The following is a 15,189-nucleotide window of genomic DNA, read 5'->3' on the forward strand; positions in this document are numbered from 1 at the left end:
CGCACCCGCAGTGTGTCCGCTTCACACACGCACAGCTCAGCGGCCGTGCAGACCTCCGGGGCTCAGGTCACGCTGAGAGATGGGCCAGCGGAGGCCTTGACCACGTCAGCAGCGTTCCCGCTCCCAGTCCGCGGCTCCGGCTCAGGGGAGGCGCCGCTGGGGGAGGCTGACCGAGCTTGTGCGGTGCCTTGGGCAAGACCAGAGGAAAGTGGCACAAGAACCAAGGCCAGGGCGACACCGGACTGGGCGCCGGAGGAAACTAGCAACCGGCCCCGCAACTCGTGGTCGGTGAAGGAAATCCACATTCATGGGAAACATGTCAGGCCCACAGTATGCACTCAGAAAATACATAAATTTTTCGACTGCTTGAACACTATTTAGGTTTTATTTTATTTTTATTTGTTTATTTTTAAATATATTTTATTGACTTTTTTACAGAGAGGAAGGGAGAGGGATAGAGAGTTAGAAACATCGATGAGAGAGAAACATCGATCAGCTGCCTCCTGCACATCTCCCACTGGGGATGTGCCCGCAACCAAGGTACATGCCCTTGACCGGAATCAAACCCGGGACCCTTCAGTCCGCAGGCTGATGCTCTCTCCACTGAGCCACACCAGTTAGGGCTTATTTTTATTTTTTAAATATATAATATTATTGATTTCAGAGAAGACTGGAGAGAGAGAGAAACATCAATAATGAGAGAGAATCATGGATCGGCTGCCTCCTGCATGCCCCCTACTGGGGATCGAGCCTGCAACCCGGGCATGTGCCTGGAATCGAACCGTGACCTCCTAGTTCATAGGTCAACACTCAACCACTGAGCCACACCAGCCGGGCATCATTCAAGTTTTTAAAAAGCGATAAACTGATCTAAAATGCAGCTAATCAACTAATCAACTCCAGTACGGAACAAGATGCGAATGAATGAAGGCGCTGGGCTGCTCGGGTGCGAGCCGCCTCCCAGGCCAAGACCAGACTGGCAGCGTAGACAGAGACGGCGCCAGCCCTGGCGGAGAGATGGGAGCGTGGAGTCTTTGCGACGCTATGAAGAGGGCCCTGGACAGAGTTTAAACTCGTTCGGTTCCCGTGTCCCAGTGCTCCGGCCCTTCATCCATTCACAGAACTTCCGAAAGAGATGGAAGCCAGGGAATGCGGCCGTGCTTGCCGGCGCCTGTCCGCTGGGTGGTGGAAGAGCTCCAGGAGATTTATGTCGACATGACCGCCAACTCGGGAATTTCTTGAAATGACGGGACCCCTTGCCAAATGTGGGCTAATCGAGGGCCAGGGCGGCGTGCTCCCTCCCCAGTGTCGCAGCCTGTGAATGAGCACAGCCTGGAGCTTACAAACCTCCTTTCGAAGATGGTTTGTGCTCCCGCTGCACAGGGAGGCAGGAGGGCTCATTTAATTATTTATTTTTAAAAGATGTTTTTATTGTTGATGTCAGAGAGGAAGGGAGGGGGAAGGAGAGAGAGAGAAACATCCATGATGAGAGAGAATCATGGATCGGCTGCCTCCTGCATGTGTCACGCTGGGGATCGAGCCCACAATCTGGGCATGTGCCCTGAGCAGGAATCGAACCGTGACCTCCTGGTTCAGAGGTCGATGCTCAACCACTGAGCCAGGCCGGCCGGGCTGGAGACTTTATTTGCAATTGAAATTTCTGGAATAAAGACCAGTAAACATGATTTTGGAAACATTTCTAACAGCGATCGTCAGCCTTGTGCGAATCAGCTGCAAAGTCTGCCCCAAACTGAGGCGATGCCGGTCAGTGTGGGCAGCCACTGACCTTTGAGTTCAAAGGGAACACAACGGAGTTGCAACAAGAGGAGGTGAATTTACTTAACGTGAACCCAGGTCATTGCGAAACCGCTGTTGCTTCTGCTTCAAAGTAAATTCTTCTGAAAATGATGAGCTGGTTTGGTCCATGTGAGTGCCAAGGTTAAAGGAGAATGATTCGGGGAGGTGCTCAGTTCGGTTTGGAATTTCAATGTGTAACCTGGGAATGAGGACATACATCGGTAAGTGGTAAACTCCATGAAACTTAAATGCAGATCAAGCTTTGCCACTGAAAACTTGGCAGCTGAATTGAGATGCATTGTAAGTCTAACATTCACACCAGATTTCGCAGGCTTAGTATGAAAAGAAGAACCTAAAATATTTCAATAATAACTTTTATGTTGGTTACATATTGAAATAACATCTTAGATCAGTGGTTCTCAACCTTGGCTGCACATTAGAATCACCTGGGAATCTTTTTAAAATCCTGATTTCTGGGCCCCATCCTCTGGAAATTCTGTTTCTTTGTTACTAATGTTGTGGCCCCACCCCATAACAAAGAAACAGAATTTCCGGAGGATGGGGCCCAGAAATCAGGATTTTAAAAAGATTCCCTGGTGATTCTAATGTGCAGCCAAGGTTGAGAACCACTGCCATAGATGGTTTGGACTAGACGAGTGAAATCAATTCCACCTGTTTCCTTTTACGTTTTAACGTGGCTACGGAAGCCTCGCATTCGGCAGCGGCTCCCGTTAGGTTTCCTCTGGGCTGCGTCCATCCGGATGGTCAGTGCCCTGGGCGTGTGGCCCAGAGGGCTCCGTCCCCCTGTGTCCTCTCCAATGCTCCCTCCCGGACAGGTCCCATCTTTGGGTTAGTTCCTCTCACCCTTTCATTCCTGGGACCTGGGGCGGAGCTACAGGTTCAATTGGATTCAGGTCCCTGCTGTGTACTTGATGTCGCACCGCTCCAGGAGACACCCCGCCGTCATCAGCGGGTCCCTCCCTGTCAATCCGTGAGTGACCCCGGGGGGCCTCTGCTGCCCGTAGCACCCGGGCCCCCGCAAGCCCTCAGTGCTCGTAGCATCCATCCCGTGATCCGTCCGAATCGGTCCCTCTCAGGGACTGCCACCTGGCTTCTTCCCCTCCTACCCTCCCTCCTTCCTCACTCGCTGGGCTTGCCCTGAAGACTCCTCCGCCCGAGGCTGCCTGAGACAGTTCACACAGCTACTGCTCTCGCAGAAACAGCAGGGAGTCAGCGCCCTGATCATGGCAGCGTCTCAGGGGTTATTTGCTTTTCTATGCACCTTTTTGAGGTTTTAAAAAAAATTACTGTTAAGTTTTTTAAAGTAGCCCTAACCGATTTGGCGCAGCAGATAGAGCAGTGGTTCTCAACCTGAATGACCCTTTCACCAGGGTCGCCTAAGACCATCGGAAAACACATATGTAATTACATATTGTTTTTGTGATTAATCACTATGCTTTAATTATGTTCAATTTGTAACAATGAAATTGGGGGTCACCACAACATGAGGAACTATATTAAAGGGTCGCAGCATTAGGAAGGTTGAGAACCACTGGGATAGAGCGTCGGCCTGCAGACTGAAGGGTCCCAAGCTCGATACTGGTCAAAGGCATGTACCTTGGTTGCGGGCACATCCCCAGTAAGGGGTGTGTGTGTGTGTGTGTGTGTGTGTGTGTGTGTGCAAGAGGCAGCTGATGGATGTTTCTCTCTTCGATGTTTCTAACTCTCTATCCCTCTCCCTTCCTTTCTGTAAAAAATCAATAAAATATAAAAAAGTGTTTCAATGTAACTTTTATGAGATATAATTCCATAGCATCTAATTCACCCCCTTCAGTGTGTAATTGGATGGCGTTTAGCATATTCACGAAGTTGTACAACCACCGTCAGGCCGTCTCCATCGCCCAGGAGGACAGCGCGTGCCGGCGGTCAGTGCCGACTCCCCAGCTCCCCCCGGCCACAGGCAGCCCCCCTCTATTTCCTGCGTCCGTGGACTGTGTACTCTGGACATTCACACACGTGGAATCCCACCATACAGGCTCCCTCATGTCTGCCTTCTTTCATTTAATTTCTGCCCGGAAATGTAAACTCAACATTGAACATCATGCTTACACCCGCTTCACAGGTCACGGTTTTTCCTATTATAGGAATTTCTGCTCTTAGAAAGCCTTTTGTCCAGCTGAACACCGCTCAGGAGACGGCTGCTCAACATCAGAGATGATCACAGGCCTACGAGAGGCCCTCTCCGCCCGCCAATCTCGCAGGGGAAGTTTGGTGTGGTTTTGTCTGCGTGTTTGTTTGTGGGGGGAGGGGGAGCAGTTTGGTTTTTATCCAGGAAGCCAAGCAGTTTCTTACACCCCCCTCCTGGGTTGATAGGAGGAGAAACGGTGTACAAGTGCCTACGGGTCAACAGGAGGCACCTGTTACCATTGTTAATCATCAAACCCCTTTGCCTCCCTTGAGGGCGTCCACTCCACCTCCCGGGAAGCACCGGGGCTGTGCCCACCTTCCCGGCGCTGCCAGGAGGCTGCAGTGTCCAGCCCGGGACTCACAGACCAAGGCCAGGCTGACCCGGGGCGATCCCCGCAGAACACGATTCGGATTGAATCAGCGACCTGCTGTTTTAGTTCTAAAAAGCAGTTCTCCTTCTTTAGCGCATTTATTTGTTAAGAGCGAACACCTGCTCATCCTACCAACGCCAGAGGGAGCAGGAGGGTAGGTGAGGCCTTTCCCGCATCCCTCGAACCTGTAACCCTCCTTAGCCCCGACGTTTCTCCGGTCTGCTGTCTCCTGTCATTGTCCCTGTGCACACGCGAGCAGCATATCCGACACCGTTCTGCGCCTGGACGCTTTTCCGGTGAACGTAACGGTCGCCCCGGCGCACACCTGCCGGGGTCCAACCCCAGCAGGTCCAGGGGTTCCCAAAGGCGTAGACGGAGTCGGCGAAGAAGGAATGACACGGAGACAGCGTTCAGTTGATCAGCAGCCTAGCCAGGATCTCCAGCCAAGTTCTGGTCTCGATCTCCAGAGAGGTTCTGCTTAGGATCTCCAGCCAGGTTCTGTCCAGGTTCTCCAGTCAGGTTCAGTCACCAGGTTCTAGTCAGGCTCTCCTGCCAATCTCCGCAGTCAGGTTCAGTCCAGGATCCCCTGCCATGCTCTCTCGCCAGGCTCCGCCTCCAGGCTCCGAGGCCAGTCCCTGTCCAGGATCCTCCGGCATGCTCTCTCCAGCGAAGTTCTTCTGTCTCTAGAGAATGTTCTGTGTAGGTTCTGTGCCTAGGCTCTGTCTCTCTTGGTCCTGTCTTCCAAGCCCTGTCTCCTAAGTTCTGTGTCTTGCTGTCTAGTTACATCTGTATTTATACCAGTTGATTCAATCCTATCAATCTCTATTACAAAGGTTAGGGCGTTTCTTATCTCCATTCCAGGGAGTAAAGATTATGCAGCTTAAGCATGATTGTTCGTAGTTAAAGTGATTAATTACCCGCCTGGCACTTAGTTGAGGGGTTTTATTCCCTCCCTAACTTCAGGGGAAAATCCCTACCTGGGGAAACAACCTTTCTCTGAGAGGTGACCTTGGTTAAAACACAGCGCCAAGAAGGTGAGCAAATATATTAAGAACCGTATGCCATATATGCCAGGTCCCTTGAAACAGCAAGGATGGACTGGCTCCCGGCACACACCGAGGCCTCTTCTTGCTGCTGCTGCACAGCGTCCCCTCGACAGGACCGGAGGCACCGGGACCACCTCGCTCTCCCCGCGGGAGGGGCGCCCGCAGCTCCCAGTTGGTGCGCCGGGAGGGCGTGCATCGCGGGACACCGCACACCCGCCGTCCGGGAGGCTGTGGCTCTAGAGCCGCGCGTGCTGGCCCATCACCAATGTGAACACGCGCCCGAGTCACCGTCCCCCAGGCGATGCTCCTGGGCCAAGACCGTCCCTGCAGCGTCTCCAATGCCCGAGTCACCCACACGGAGGCCCGGATGGAGAATCAAACACAAAAATTAACCCTGAACAACAGAAACCGCCCCGCCGAACCCTGTGGCTCCAGGTCCCTCGCACGCCGGGGCCTGCGTGGACTTGGCGGCAGCGCGGGGCGGACGGGGGGGGGGGGACCGGGGACGGTGCGGGGACCGGAGAGGCGGGCGCCGTGCCCTTGAGCGGACGCCGCCCGAGTGTCACCGCCCAGCAACCCCCTAGCAACCGCCCGCCAGTCGCCGCCAGGTCCGGCCAGTTTACGGCAGAGGCCCCGCCCCCGAGCGCCCGGGGGGCGGGGAGAAGGTGTGCGGCGCGCGCGGGCCAATCCGCTGGCCGCCTCCCGCCCCGAGCCCTCCCATTGGCCGAGCGCCGGCGGCCGTAAGGCGGGGCCGAGCTGTCGTGACGCGGGCGGCGGGCGGCGTGTGTCCCCTCTGTCCGCTGGGCCTGGCTGCGGGGCTCCGAGTGGCGGCGGCGACGGCGGCCTGCGTGCGGCACGGCCATGGCGGGCGCGCTGGTGCGCAAGGCGGCGGACTATGTCCGGAGCAAGGACTTCCGGGACTACCTCATGAGGTGAGCCCGGCCGCGACGCGAGCTCCGGGAGGAGGGCCGGGCGGGGGCGCAGGGGCCGAGGGCTCGGACAGCGGGGCGGGGGCTCCCCTCTGCACCTGCCGCCCGGTGCACCGGGGTGAGCCGGGGCGCGCGGGGGAGACGCCCGGGGCGGCGCGCGGCCGGGAAGGGCCTGCAGCCGGGACGAATGTGCGGCCGAGGCCGCCTCTCCCTGTTGTCATCTCACCGACTTGGCGTCCGCGCGTAGGCGGGAGTGAAATCCAAAATGTCCTCAAGCGCGAGTCTGCGGCCCCGGGTCGGACCGCGCGGCGGAGGACCGGCGTGTCTCTCTCCGCTCCCCGGTGGCCCTGCCCTTCCCGTCGGGAGCGGAGGGCTCCCCGCGCCCGGTCCCCCTGCCCGGCGAGGCCGCCGCGTCTCCCCACCCCCTGCCGCCGGGAAGCCGCGCTGCGCTGCGCGTTGGGGGCACCGGGACTAGTGAGTGCCCGCGCGGCTCCCGGGGACGGCGCCGCGTGGCTGCCGGGGGCGAGTGCCCGGGGGAGGTCCCCGCGGGCACCTGGGCCGCCTCCCTCTAACTCCGGGCCTGGCGCCGTCCGTGCCCGGAGGCGCTGAGGACGCTCCTGGTGCCCCCGGGGAGGCGCGGGGCGGGGGGGGGACCCCCTCAGTGCGCGCCCAGGGGCCCGCTTGTGTGAGTGCATGTTTTTGTGTGTTTTTTTGCTGCCGCAGTGTGCTGAGCGCCCTGTGCAGCGGACCCCTCCCCTCCGCGCCTCCCGGTCCAGGTTTGGCGCTGCGTTTGTTGGGGAACTAGTTCTTCCTGCGTTCCTGGCAGCAGCGGGTTCACGGTGTGGCTGCCAGGCGTCCGTGTGCAGGGCTTTCGGATTGAACCGGATTGAACCGCGTCTGCGGGCAGGAATTTCCTTCTCCACGTCCCTCATGCCCACCTCCTGGCGGGCGCAGGTCTGAGGAGGGGCCGCGCACATGCGAATGCTGCCCAGGAAATGGGCACTCAGAAGGCCTGCGGCCAGTGGAGGCCTCGCTGGAAGAGGCACCGGACTCCGGGCCCAGTCTGGCCCGGTCCAGCTCGGTCCGCCTTATGTGGCAGATGAAGGTAACGGTGGGTGAACAGTGTGAGGGCCATCGGGTAGGGAGTTGCGGGGCGGGCGGCGTTACGCTGATTTTCAGCCCTGCCCTGCGGAGGACCAACACCCATGGGCTCCCAGCGAGTTCTGCTGCACGAACAGCTCGCTGCGCTGGCTTCAGCCGCCGGCACCTTGTGTTTACTGAAGCCACCTGTTGTGAGCCAGGGTAGACCTGGAACTATTGCACGTGCAGGGAGAGTCCTGATGGAAAACTAAAGTAGCTCCAAGATGGCATTCTAGATGGTCGGCACTGCCTCTTCTGAAACGTTTTTGGAGGGCCAGGAAATGCGTTGTTGCTAACATGTAGCTCAGTACGAGGCCTGTGTTCAGACCAGGAGCCGAGACGTGTCCGGAGCGTGGCCCGTGGCTGCCCCCGCTAACCCCCCCAACCCCCACCCGGGAAGCGCTGTCGCTGTCCCGAGGACTTGCTGTGACGCCTGAGGCACAGCTCATTAGGCTTCTGCTGATATTTCGTAGCAGAACCTGCTCAGCTCCGTCAGCCAACAATTCATGCTGTAAACTCGAACCGCTACAGTCTCTGACCAAAAGCTCTGGAAGTGTGGGGCGCGCGTCTATGGGAGATTTTATCAGTATTTCAACAACTCGTTCCGTGGGTAAACTTTAAGATTCTGCCTTCACAGAACAATTAAGCTGTATCCTGGCAAGAAGAATTGCCATTTCAGAAATAAAAGGCATTCGCTATGGAACTTTCCATATATTCCAAATGGGCTGAAGCTTAGCGTTGGGGAAAACGGTTCAGTTGACATTGAAGGTTTTTCCTATTCATTTATTCAATAACTATTTCTGCGGCGTTGGTGGTATAGTGGTGAGCATAGCTGCCTTCCAATAACTATTTCTTTGAATGCCTTGTGAGTGGAAGGCACCGCTGCAGGTCCCTGCCTCTCAGTGGTAAACAGAAATAACATTACGCCTCTTCCTAGGGCTTCATTCGGTGATAACCTTAGTCCGTGAAAGTGGGACGTTTGTTGTTGATAAAACTGCAGCCGTGTGCTTCTCTCCAGCTCGTCATTTTCTAAGGAACGGCCCCTGTAAGCCCGTGCTGTGTGGGGTGAGAGCCACGAGCCCCTGAAATGTGGCCGGTCCCCACAGGTGCCCCGTCAACACACGCCGCGTCTCAGACACGGCACAAAATAGAGCACAGGATACCGCACTCAGGCATCGCCACTGGCTGTGTGTTCAGATGGAAGGACGTTGGACATGTGGGAATAAATAAACTTAATAAAACTAACTTCTGTGTTTCCTTTTAGAAATGTTTAGATTGCATATGTGGCTCCTACTTGTGAATTGCATTATGTTTCTATTGGCGCCCTCTAAGGATCACACGTGTTTTTTTTTTAATAAAATTAAGGTTTAATTTCATTAGGTCCAAGTTGTTATTAGAAATGTCACTAGACTTGAACCGAGCTGCCCACCCCGCAGCCCCAGCGCCGAGACTGCGCACTGAGGCCCAGGTGGCTCGGGGGACCCGCCTCTGAAAACGCCTGACCTTCTCCTTCTTTTTCTTTTCATGTCCCCGTCCGAACCTCGGTGATTTCCCACAAAACAGCACGGTAAGAAAATCCTTCCTCCGTCACTTCAGGCTGTTGCAGATCCTGCATCAACAGAGTTAGGGACAGCAGACCCCTTTGCTGGAGGTAGTGGGACTAGCACCAGGGCGGGGGGAGCGGGCTGAGGGCGCCCTCTGGTCCCTCCTAGAGTCCCGCCTCTGCAGGCCCCAGGGGCCGGCCTCGCTGGTAGCAGTGGGCACAGAGCCTGGCTGCTGGCGGCACAGACTCCACCCAGTCAGTAGCCAGGTCACGGCACTTCATTCGTGTGGATGTTCTTTAACCCAAGTTACGAATTTATAATGAAATAGAAGTATTTTCCCATTTAATCCAAAATATGTTAATTTTTTCCTTTCAAATATTTATCATGAAATTCCTTCTTTTTCTAGACATTATGGTGACTATCTGCTAGAGCATAGACTAACGTACTTTAAAAAGGGACGCGAGCACGAGAGCCTTGCCCTAGTTAGAAAGCGCGTATTAAACTTGCTGAGGTAGGTACCTTAGTCAGCTAGTGTGAAAGTTACTTTTACCTTTCAGGGACTTTATAAGAGATGTGTTTAAGTGCCGGTCATGCTCACGGCCACAGTGCACGCCCTGCCTCCCAGAACCTGTCACGTGCAGCCCTCACTCATCACTCCACACCTGAGTTGGCTGTTAAAATGGGCAGCTGAACATTGGTGTCCTGGGACGGCCCCATGGTTATAAAATGAAAAGCTGTTGGTCCATTTTAAAAATAGAAGTTGCTATTATTTTACAAGTATTTTCCAATCTTTTAAAAAATATCTATTTTTATTTCAGAGAGAAAGGGAGAGGGAGAGATGGAAACATCAGTGATGACAGAGAATTATCGATCAGCTGCCTCCTGCGGGCTCCCTACCGGAGATGGAGCCTGTGACCCGGGCCCGTGCCCTTGACCGGAATCAAACCCGGGACCCTTCAGTCCGCAGGCCGACGCTCTACCCACTGAGCCACACCAGCTAGGGCTATTTTCCAATCTTAATATCTGGGACTCTTGTGTGTAGATTTCCAGGTTCTGAGATCTTAAAATAGCTCACATGAGCCCAAAGAAATTTCCCTTATTAAAGTTCCTTTCTTCAGAGAAAGTATCCAGTTTAGGGTCTGCATATTAAAAGATGTCAATGAAAATTTGAAAAAGAAGTTTTGATGATTTAAGCATTAAATTATGGAGAATAGTTATCACAGGTTTTAAGTTATGGCAAGACTGAATTGTGTGAGAAGTTCATCTCACTGTGAAGTGCTCTGAATGGGACAGTCAGGTGACTCGGCTGACCTCTGAAAGCTGGTCAGGACTTGGGAAACTGCCAGTCCTTCCTGGCTTTGAGCTCACCTTGTAAGAACTGCTGACTCATAGGCACACTCCTCACCGGTTGACCAGTGAGCCCAGCCTGAGCTCGGGGATTTGTTTCCTAAGGCTCACACCGACGAAGTAAGAAGCCCAGCTGTTCACAGCTCCGCCTTCACTTCTCCTCTCCCTTCCTTCCCTCCTGTCTTCCCACAGCACTTCTGGGGCCCAGTAGCCAACTGGGGTCTCCCCATCGCCGCCATCAATGACATGAAAAAGTCTCCGGAGATTATCAGTGGGCGGATGACGTTTGGTGAGTGTGTGCTCTGAACACCTGCGGCCTTTCCCCACATCATTAGCATAAACAGCTCCCCAGTGCAGCTCTGGACAGGACAGTCACTTAGGAAATGGCATCCCCCCTCACAGGAGGACAGGCAGGTGGCTCTGAAATGCTGCCTTGGGAGCCCTGGAGCCCGCTAGCTGGCGGGCTGACTGCTCCCAGCTGAAGGTGTCCTCTGGGGCGTGGTCGGAAAACGCTTTCTGACATTGACTTGAAACCCTGATATTTGACCGTAAAGCTGTTGCGAGGATGACAAAGCAGTTCCTGCAGGTGAGGGACTGAACGACTCGAGGGGACAGGACCGTGGCTGGGACTCAGGTGCCCCCTACCTCCCTCCGACACCCCATCCTTAAAATGTTCAGGTGGTGACAGTACCCACCGGGAGAGTCTGGTATCTGCTGAGCTTCCCACTCCTGGTGCCTTTCCGCCAGGATTTACCTCCCGTCACAGTCTTAGCGGAAGAGCTTCTCTGGTTGGCTCAGGCTGGTGCCGGTGGATCTGGGGTCCCTCCCACACCAGGTCTCTGAACCGTGAGTCATTGCTCCCCTCTGCTTGGTGTTGCAGCCCTCTGCTGTTACTCTCTGACGTTCATGAGATTTGCCTACAAGGTGCAGCCTCGCAACTGGCTCCTGTTTGTGTGCCACGCCACCAACGAGGTGGCCCAGCTCATCCAGGGCGGGCGGCTCATCAAATACAAGTAAGCAGCGCCAGCTCGTCCTCTTTGCTGATGGAGGGGAGAGCGGGCCCGGTCCTGTCTTGGGCATTTGGGCCATGAGTGAGTGCAGATGGATGTGAAACCCGTTCTGAGAAAGCTGTGCTGCTGAGTGTGAAACCGTGCCTGGGCATTACCGCCACGCTGTGCAGATGCACTGACTACAACGGGGACGGGGTGTCTCCATCACATTGGGAGTGGGAACGGCTGCTGGGTGAGGGCTTCTGAAAGCCTCCGGCCCTGCGGTGGCAGTGACACTCCCTGTCCTTGTCTCCCTGCAGCATGAATAAGAAGGCAGCAGCGTGACCGGGCAGGGAGGCTCCGTCATCAGGACAGGACGCCCTGCTGAGGAAGACCCGCTGAGTGCTGTGTTACTAACCCAACCATTTCCACCCACAGCGAGAGCCCCTGAGCCCCTGACCCGCCCCACTGCCTCCCAAGTACTGACTACTCTCCTCCTCCCCCTAACCAGCCGTCACACAGGCAGTCATTCCGTGATCCCAGCGATGCTTTCTCTGAGGCCGTGTTATCTGTTACAATTTGCTGAACGCGCAATGGAAGAGAACAAAGCCTGCGACCCTCAGACCTGGGTGCTCAGAGCTCTGGCTTGTTCCGTAACAACCATGAGACAACCCCAGCTACACCCTTCAGGGCTCACCCCAGGGTCTGAAGCGTGTCCCTTTCCATGCAGTGTGTATTCTGAAATGCTGTGACTTAACGGCAATAAATGACTTAAATATTTGTCAGTGAGAATGACGAAATGCCTTGCCGTGTTTTTAAGGAACCGCAGGACTGTGTCCCTGCAGCACAAGGATCGGCATCACGGGGACTCCCTCCCCAGTGCCGAGGGAGGTGCCGTCCTCCGAGTGGTCAGACGGCTTTCTCATGGGCCACGTTAGAAACGCCCCAGTGCTGCCCTGAAGATGCCCCGGAGGTTCCCTGAGGGGATCAGAGCTGGGCAGTGTCCCTCGGGGCCGCAGTCCCTGGCCGCACAGGAGCAGGGGCACTGTGCTAGGCACCAGGGAGAGGAGGGGCCTCTGGGTGGGCGGGGACCCGGGGGCTTGGTGGCGATCCTGCTGCCACAGGGTGAGCGTGGGGAGACAGCGTGGAGGGTGCGCGTGGCCCGCGGCTCCTTACTTCACCCGCACCCGCTGGCCTGCAAAGCGCTCTCCCAGAGCAGGCCCGGCGCCTTTTCTCTTTTCGATGGAAGTTTCTTGGCTGCTTTAAAATGACCGTCTCCGCTGTCTGTCACTAGCACAAGGGGACACCTGGGCAGCCGGCAGCGAAGTGCTGGCCACTGGCACAGGAGACTGACCGAACAGCGGACCTCGCTCCGTGGCCGGGCGGCGGGAGGTCCTGGGTGGCTCCTCCTGCTCCATCTCCTAGACACGTGGGAAGTGTCCCGGCGCCACACCTGTAAGTGTCCGGTCCCTGCGAGAGCTGCGCACACCTGAGGCTCCCTAGGGCTGGGGGATGGAGAACAGGGCGCCGTCCATCCCCCAGATCCTGGGAACCGTGGTGTGGAAGCGAGGGTGGGGTCGGCGCCACCTGGCCTGCTCACGGCCCAGAAGGCCAGGCTCAGAACTAAACTACCCAGAGAACCTCCTCTGCAAACGTGACCCAACGCTCGCCGTGCTCTCCCTTTCAAACAAGTAGGAGAGAGCTGGAAGGCACAGGAGCCGTCCAGGCGGATGGACACCGATGTCCGCGCGGAGGTGCCGTGCTGGCTCCCGCGCTGTAATGGGCTCAGGGACGAGGTGACGATTGCAAAGCACTTCCTGCCCCGCCAGGGCCGCCGAGTCCTGGCACCGAGCGGCCCGCTGCCCGCGGTGCGCGGCCCGGCAGGAAGCTGGTCAAGGGCCTCTTGTTTCGCAATGCCCTTCGCACGGCTGGTTTAGGCCCTCCCACCGCCCACGCAGGAACCGGCTGCTGCTCGCTCCCCAGGCTGCGTTCAGTCGCTCCGTCTTCTCCACCTTTTCACTAAGATTTCTCAGACAGTGTGCACCAAGCGGGGACAGACAGTCGCGAGAAAGGAAGCAGCAGGCGCAGTTCCAGCTGCGGTCCTGACACCCCACATGCCAGCAGGCGGCTTCCTCGAAGCATGTCCTGTCCAAGGTCTGGAAGAGACGCGGACACCAGGGCCGGTCAGAAGCAAAGCCGGGACCGGACTGAGGCTCGGCAGGTTGGTGCCTCGGGGAGGGGAGGACGCCGGCTGCCATTGTAACTATTTTGAATTTTTTCTGGCTTTTTCTCTTGAGCATGATAATAAACTCATGACTTTTTATAGACTTAATGTGTTGTTTTAAATTCTCACCCGAAGGTGTGTTACTGATTTTGGAGAGGGAGAGAGAAAGCGAGGAACATCGATGAGAGAGAAACATCGATAGGTTGTCTCTAGTGTGCGCCCTGCTCAGGGATCGAATCCACAGCCCAGGTGTGTGCCCTGACCAGAAGTCACACCCGCATCCTGTTGGTGGATAGGATGACACCCCAACCAAGTGAGCCACCCAGCCAGGGCAAGACCATGCGTTTTTGTCAGCTACGATGATTCTTCTTTCGGCTCCCATGTCATTCCTTCAGCGGCTGGGCGCCAGGCGGTCCTGGGCCGCTCCTCCTGCTCTGTCTTCTGGGGTGTGCCGGGCTCAGTCTCCTAGAGACGTGGGTATCTTTGAGAGTTCCTCTTGTCCCCACACCAGCTGGAGGCCTCCTGCCCACTGCCTGCCTCACCCCAACACGAAGCTGTTCCCTGGGGCTCTGGCCAGGCCTGGGGAATGGTCCTTGCACCACCACGCGGGCTCGTGGTGCCAGAAGGGCGTTGCTTCCTGCCCGTTCAGTGTCTGAAGCGCGCAAGTTCCTGTAATAGTTCCAAGTGCACAGAAGGTAACCGTAGACTCTGTTGTGTAAGCACTTTCCGAGTGGAGCTGGCTGCCATTGTCAGGAAGTCCCGAGAAGGGGCGGCTGCTGGCAGTGCCCCTAGCACAGATCCCCGAGGTCCGCCTCCCGGGCAGTCGAGGCGACAGGGCCACCTGAGCAGCCCCGTCCGAGTTCCAGTCCCCGTCACTCTCTGCGCTGAGGACTTCTGGCCACTCACTCACCTCTGCTGTTCACTGTCTAATTTCTGGTCCTGTTACCACCTACAGAGTTGAAATGTTCAGTCTTGTCCTGATGGGAAAGTTTTGTCTTGTGCCCCTTTTTAAGCTACAACTTTTCTCTTTAAATAAAAATGATATCTGCATTTTCTTCCTGCCATACTGTATTTTCATACCAGGGCTAACATCTTCTAAATCCAACTACTTCTCTCGGTCCCGTTCTCCTCACCTGAGGAGTCAGTGTTCACTCTTCCTTGAGGGGGTGAGTTTTAAGGAGGTAGACTTAAAAAAGGAGGTGGCACAGTGCGCGGAGGCGGCCACGTAAGTGCGGGCTCTTCAGGGCTTTGCCTGCGGCCCCTTCACTCAGAAGTTCCTGTTTGTAGTCAAGGACTCTCGCCAGCCTCGGACAAGGAACGGACTTGGTCTCATGCCCACAACTCCCGATGAGAAGGCAGCGGCGGCCCGCGCACCTGGCAGTGTTTTTACCAATATCACAGAACCGTGTCTTCTAGGGGAGGCCCCGGCCGGTGCCTCGGTGCCTGCGCTCTGCAAGCCCTCAGAGGAAATGTACTGGAGAGGAGGTGTAAGCCGATCCTCCTTGGAGCTGCAGGGCCCTGTCTCACGTGGGCGACACAGCCCCTGCTGGCAGGACCGGGCTGCATTCCACTGCAGGCGACTGGACTACAGGCAAGGGGAGGAGGTAGAGCAAGA

The 15,189-nt window shown here is 56.3% G+C and overlaps 1 protein-coding gene and 1 long non-coding RNA gene across 3 annotated transcripts; one reads left to right on the top strand and one right to left on the bottom strand.

Annotated features, from left to right (window-relative positions):
* Positions 1-3,731: 3,731 nt before the first annotated feature.
* On the bottom strand, positions 3,732-9,525 carry LOC132236706 (uncharacterized). Its single transcript, XR_009453339.1, has 3 exons — positions 9,434-9,525; positions 5,472-6,355; positions 3,732-4,680 (listed from the first exon to the last, which is right to left on the bottom strand). It is a non-coding gene; the product is annotated as an uncharacterized LOC132236706 (long non-coding RNA).
* MPC1 (mitochondrial pyruvate carrier 1) lies at positions 6,263-12,142 on the top strand. Of its 2 annotated transcripts, XM_059699867.1 has the most exons (5): positions 6,263-6,333; positions 9,034-9,037; positions 10,554-10,650; positions 11,242-11,374; positions 11,671-12,142. In XM_059699867.1, the coding sequence occupies exons 1-5, from the start codon at positions 6,263-6,265 to the stop codon at positions 11,693-11,695; spliced, it is 330 nt and encodes a 109-aa protein (XP_059555850.1). In that variant the 3' UTR covers positions 11,696-12,142. The 2 variants fall into 2 exon arrangements, with proteins under 2 accessions (XP_059555850.1, XP_059555849.1); XM_059699866.1 differs by lacking the exons at positions 6,263-6,333; positions 9,034-9,037 and adding an exon at positions 9,501-9,525.
* The last annotated feature ends 3,047 nt before the right edge of the window (positions 12,143-15,189 follow it).

Source organism: Myotis daubentonii, chromosome 6 (assembly GCF_963259705.1).
Source record: "Myotis daubentonii chromosome 6, mMyoDau2.1, whole genome shotgun sequence".
NCBI lineage: Eukaryota > Metazoa > Chordata > Mammalia > Chiroptera > Vespertilionidae > Myotis > Myotis daubentonii.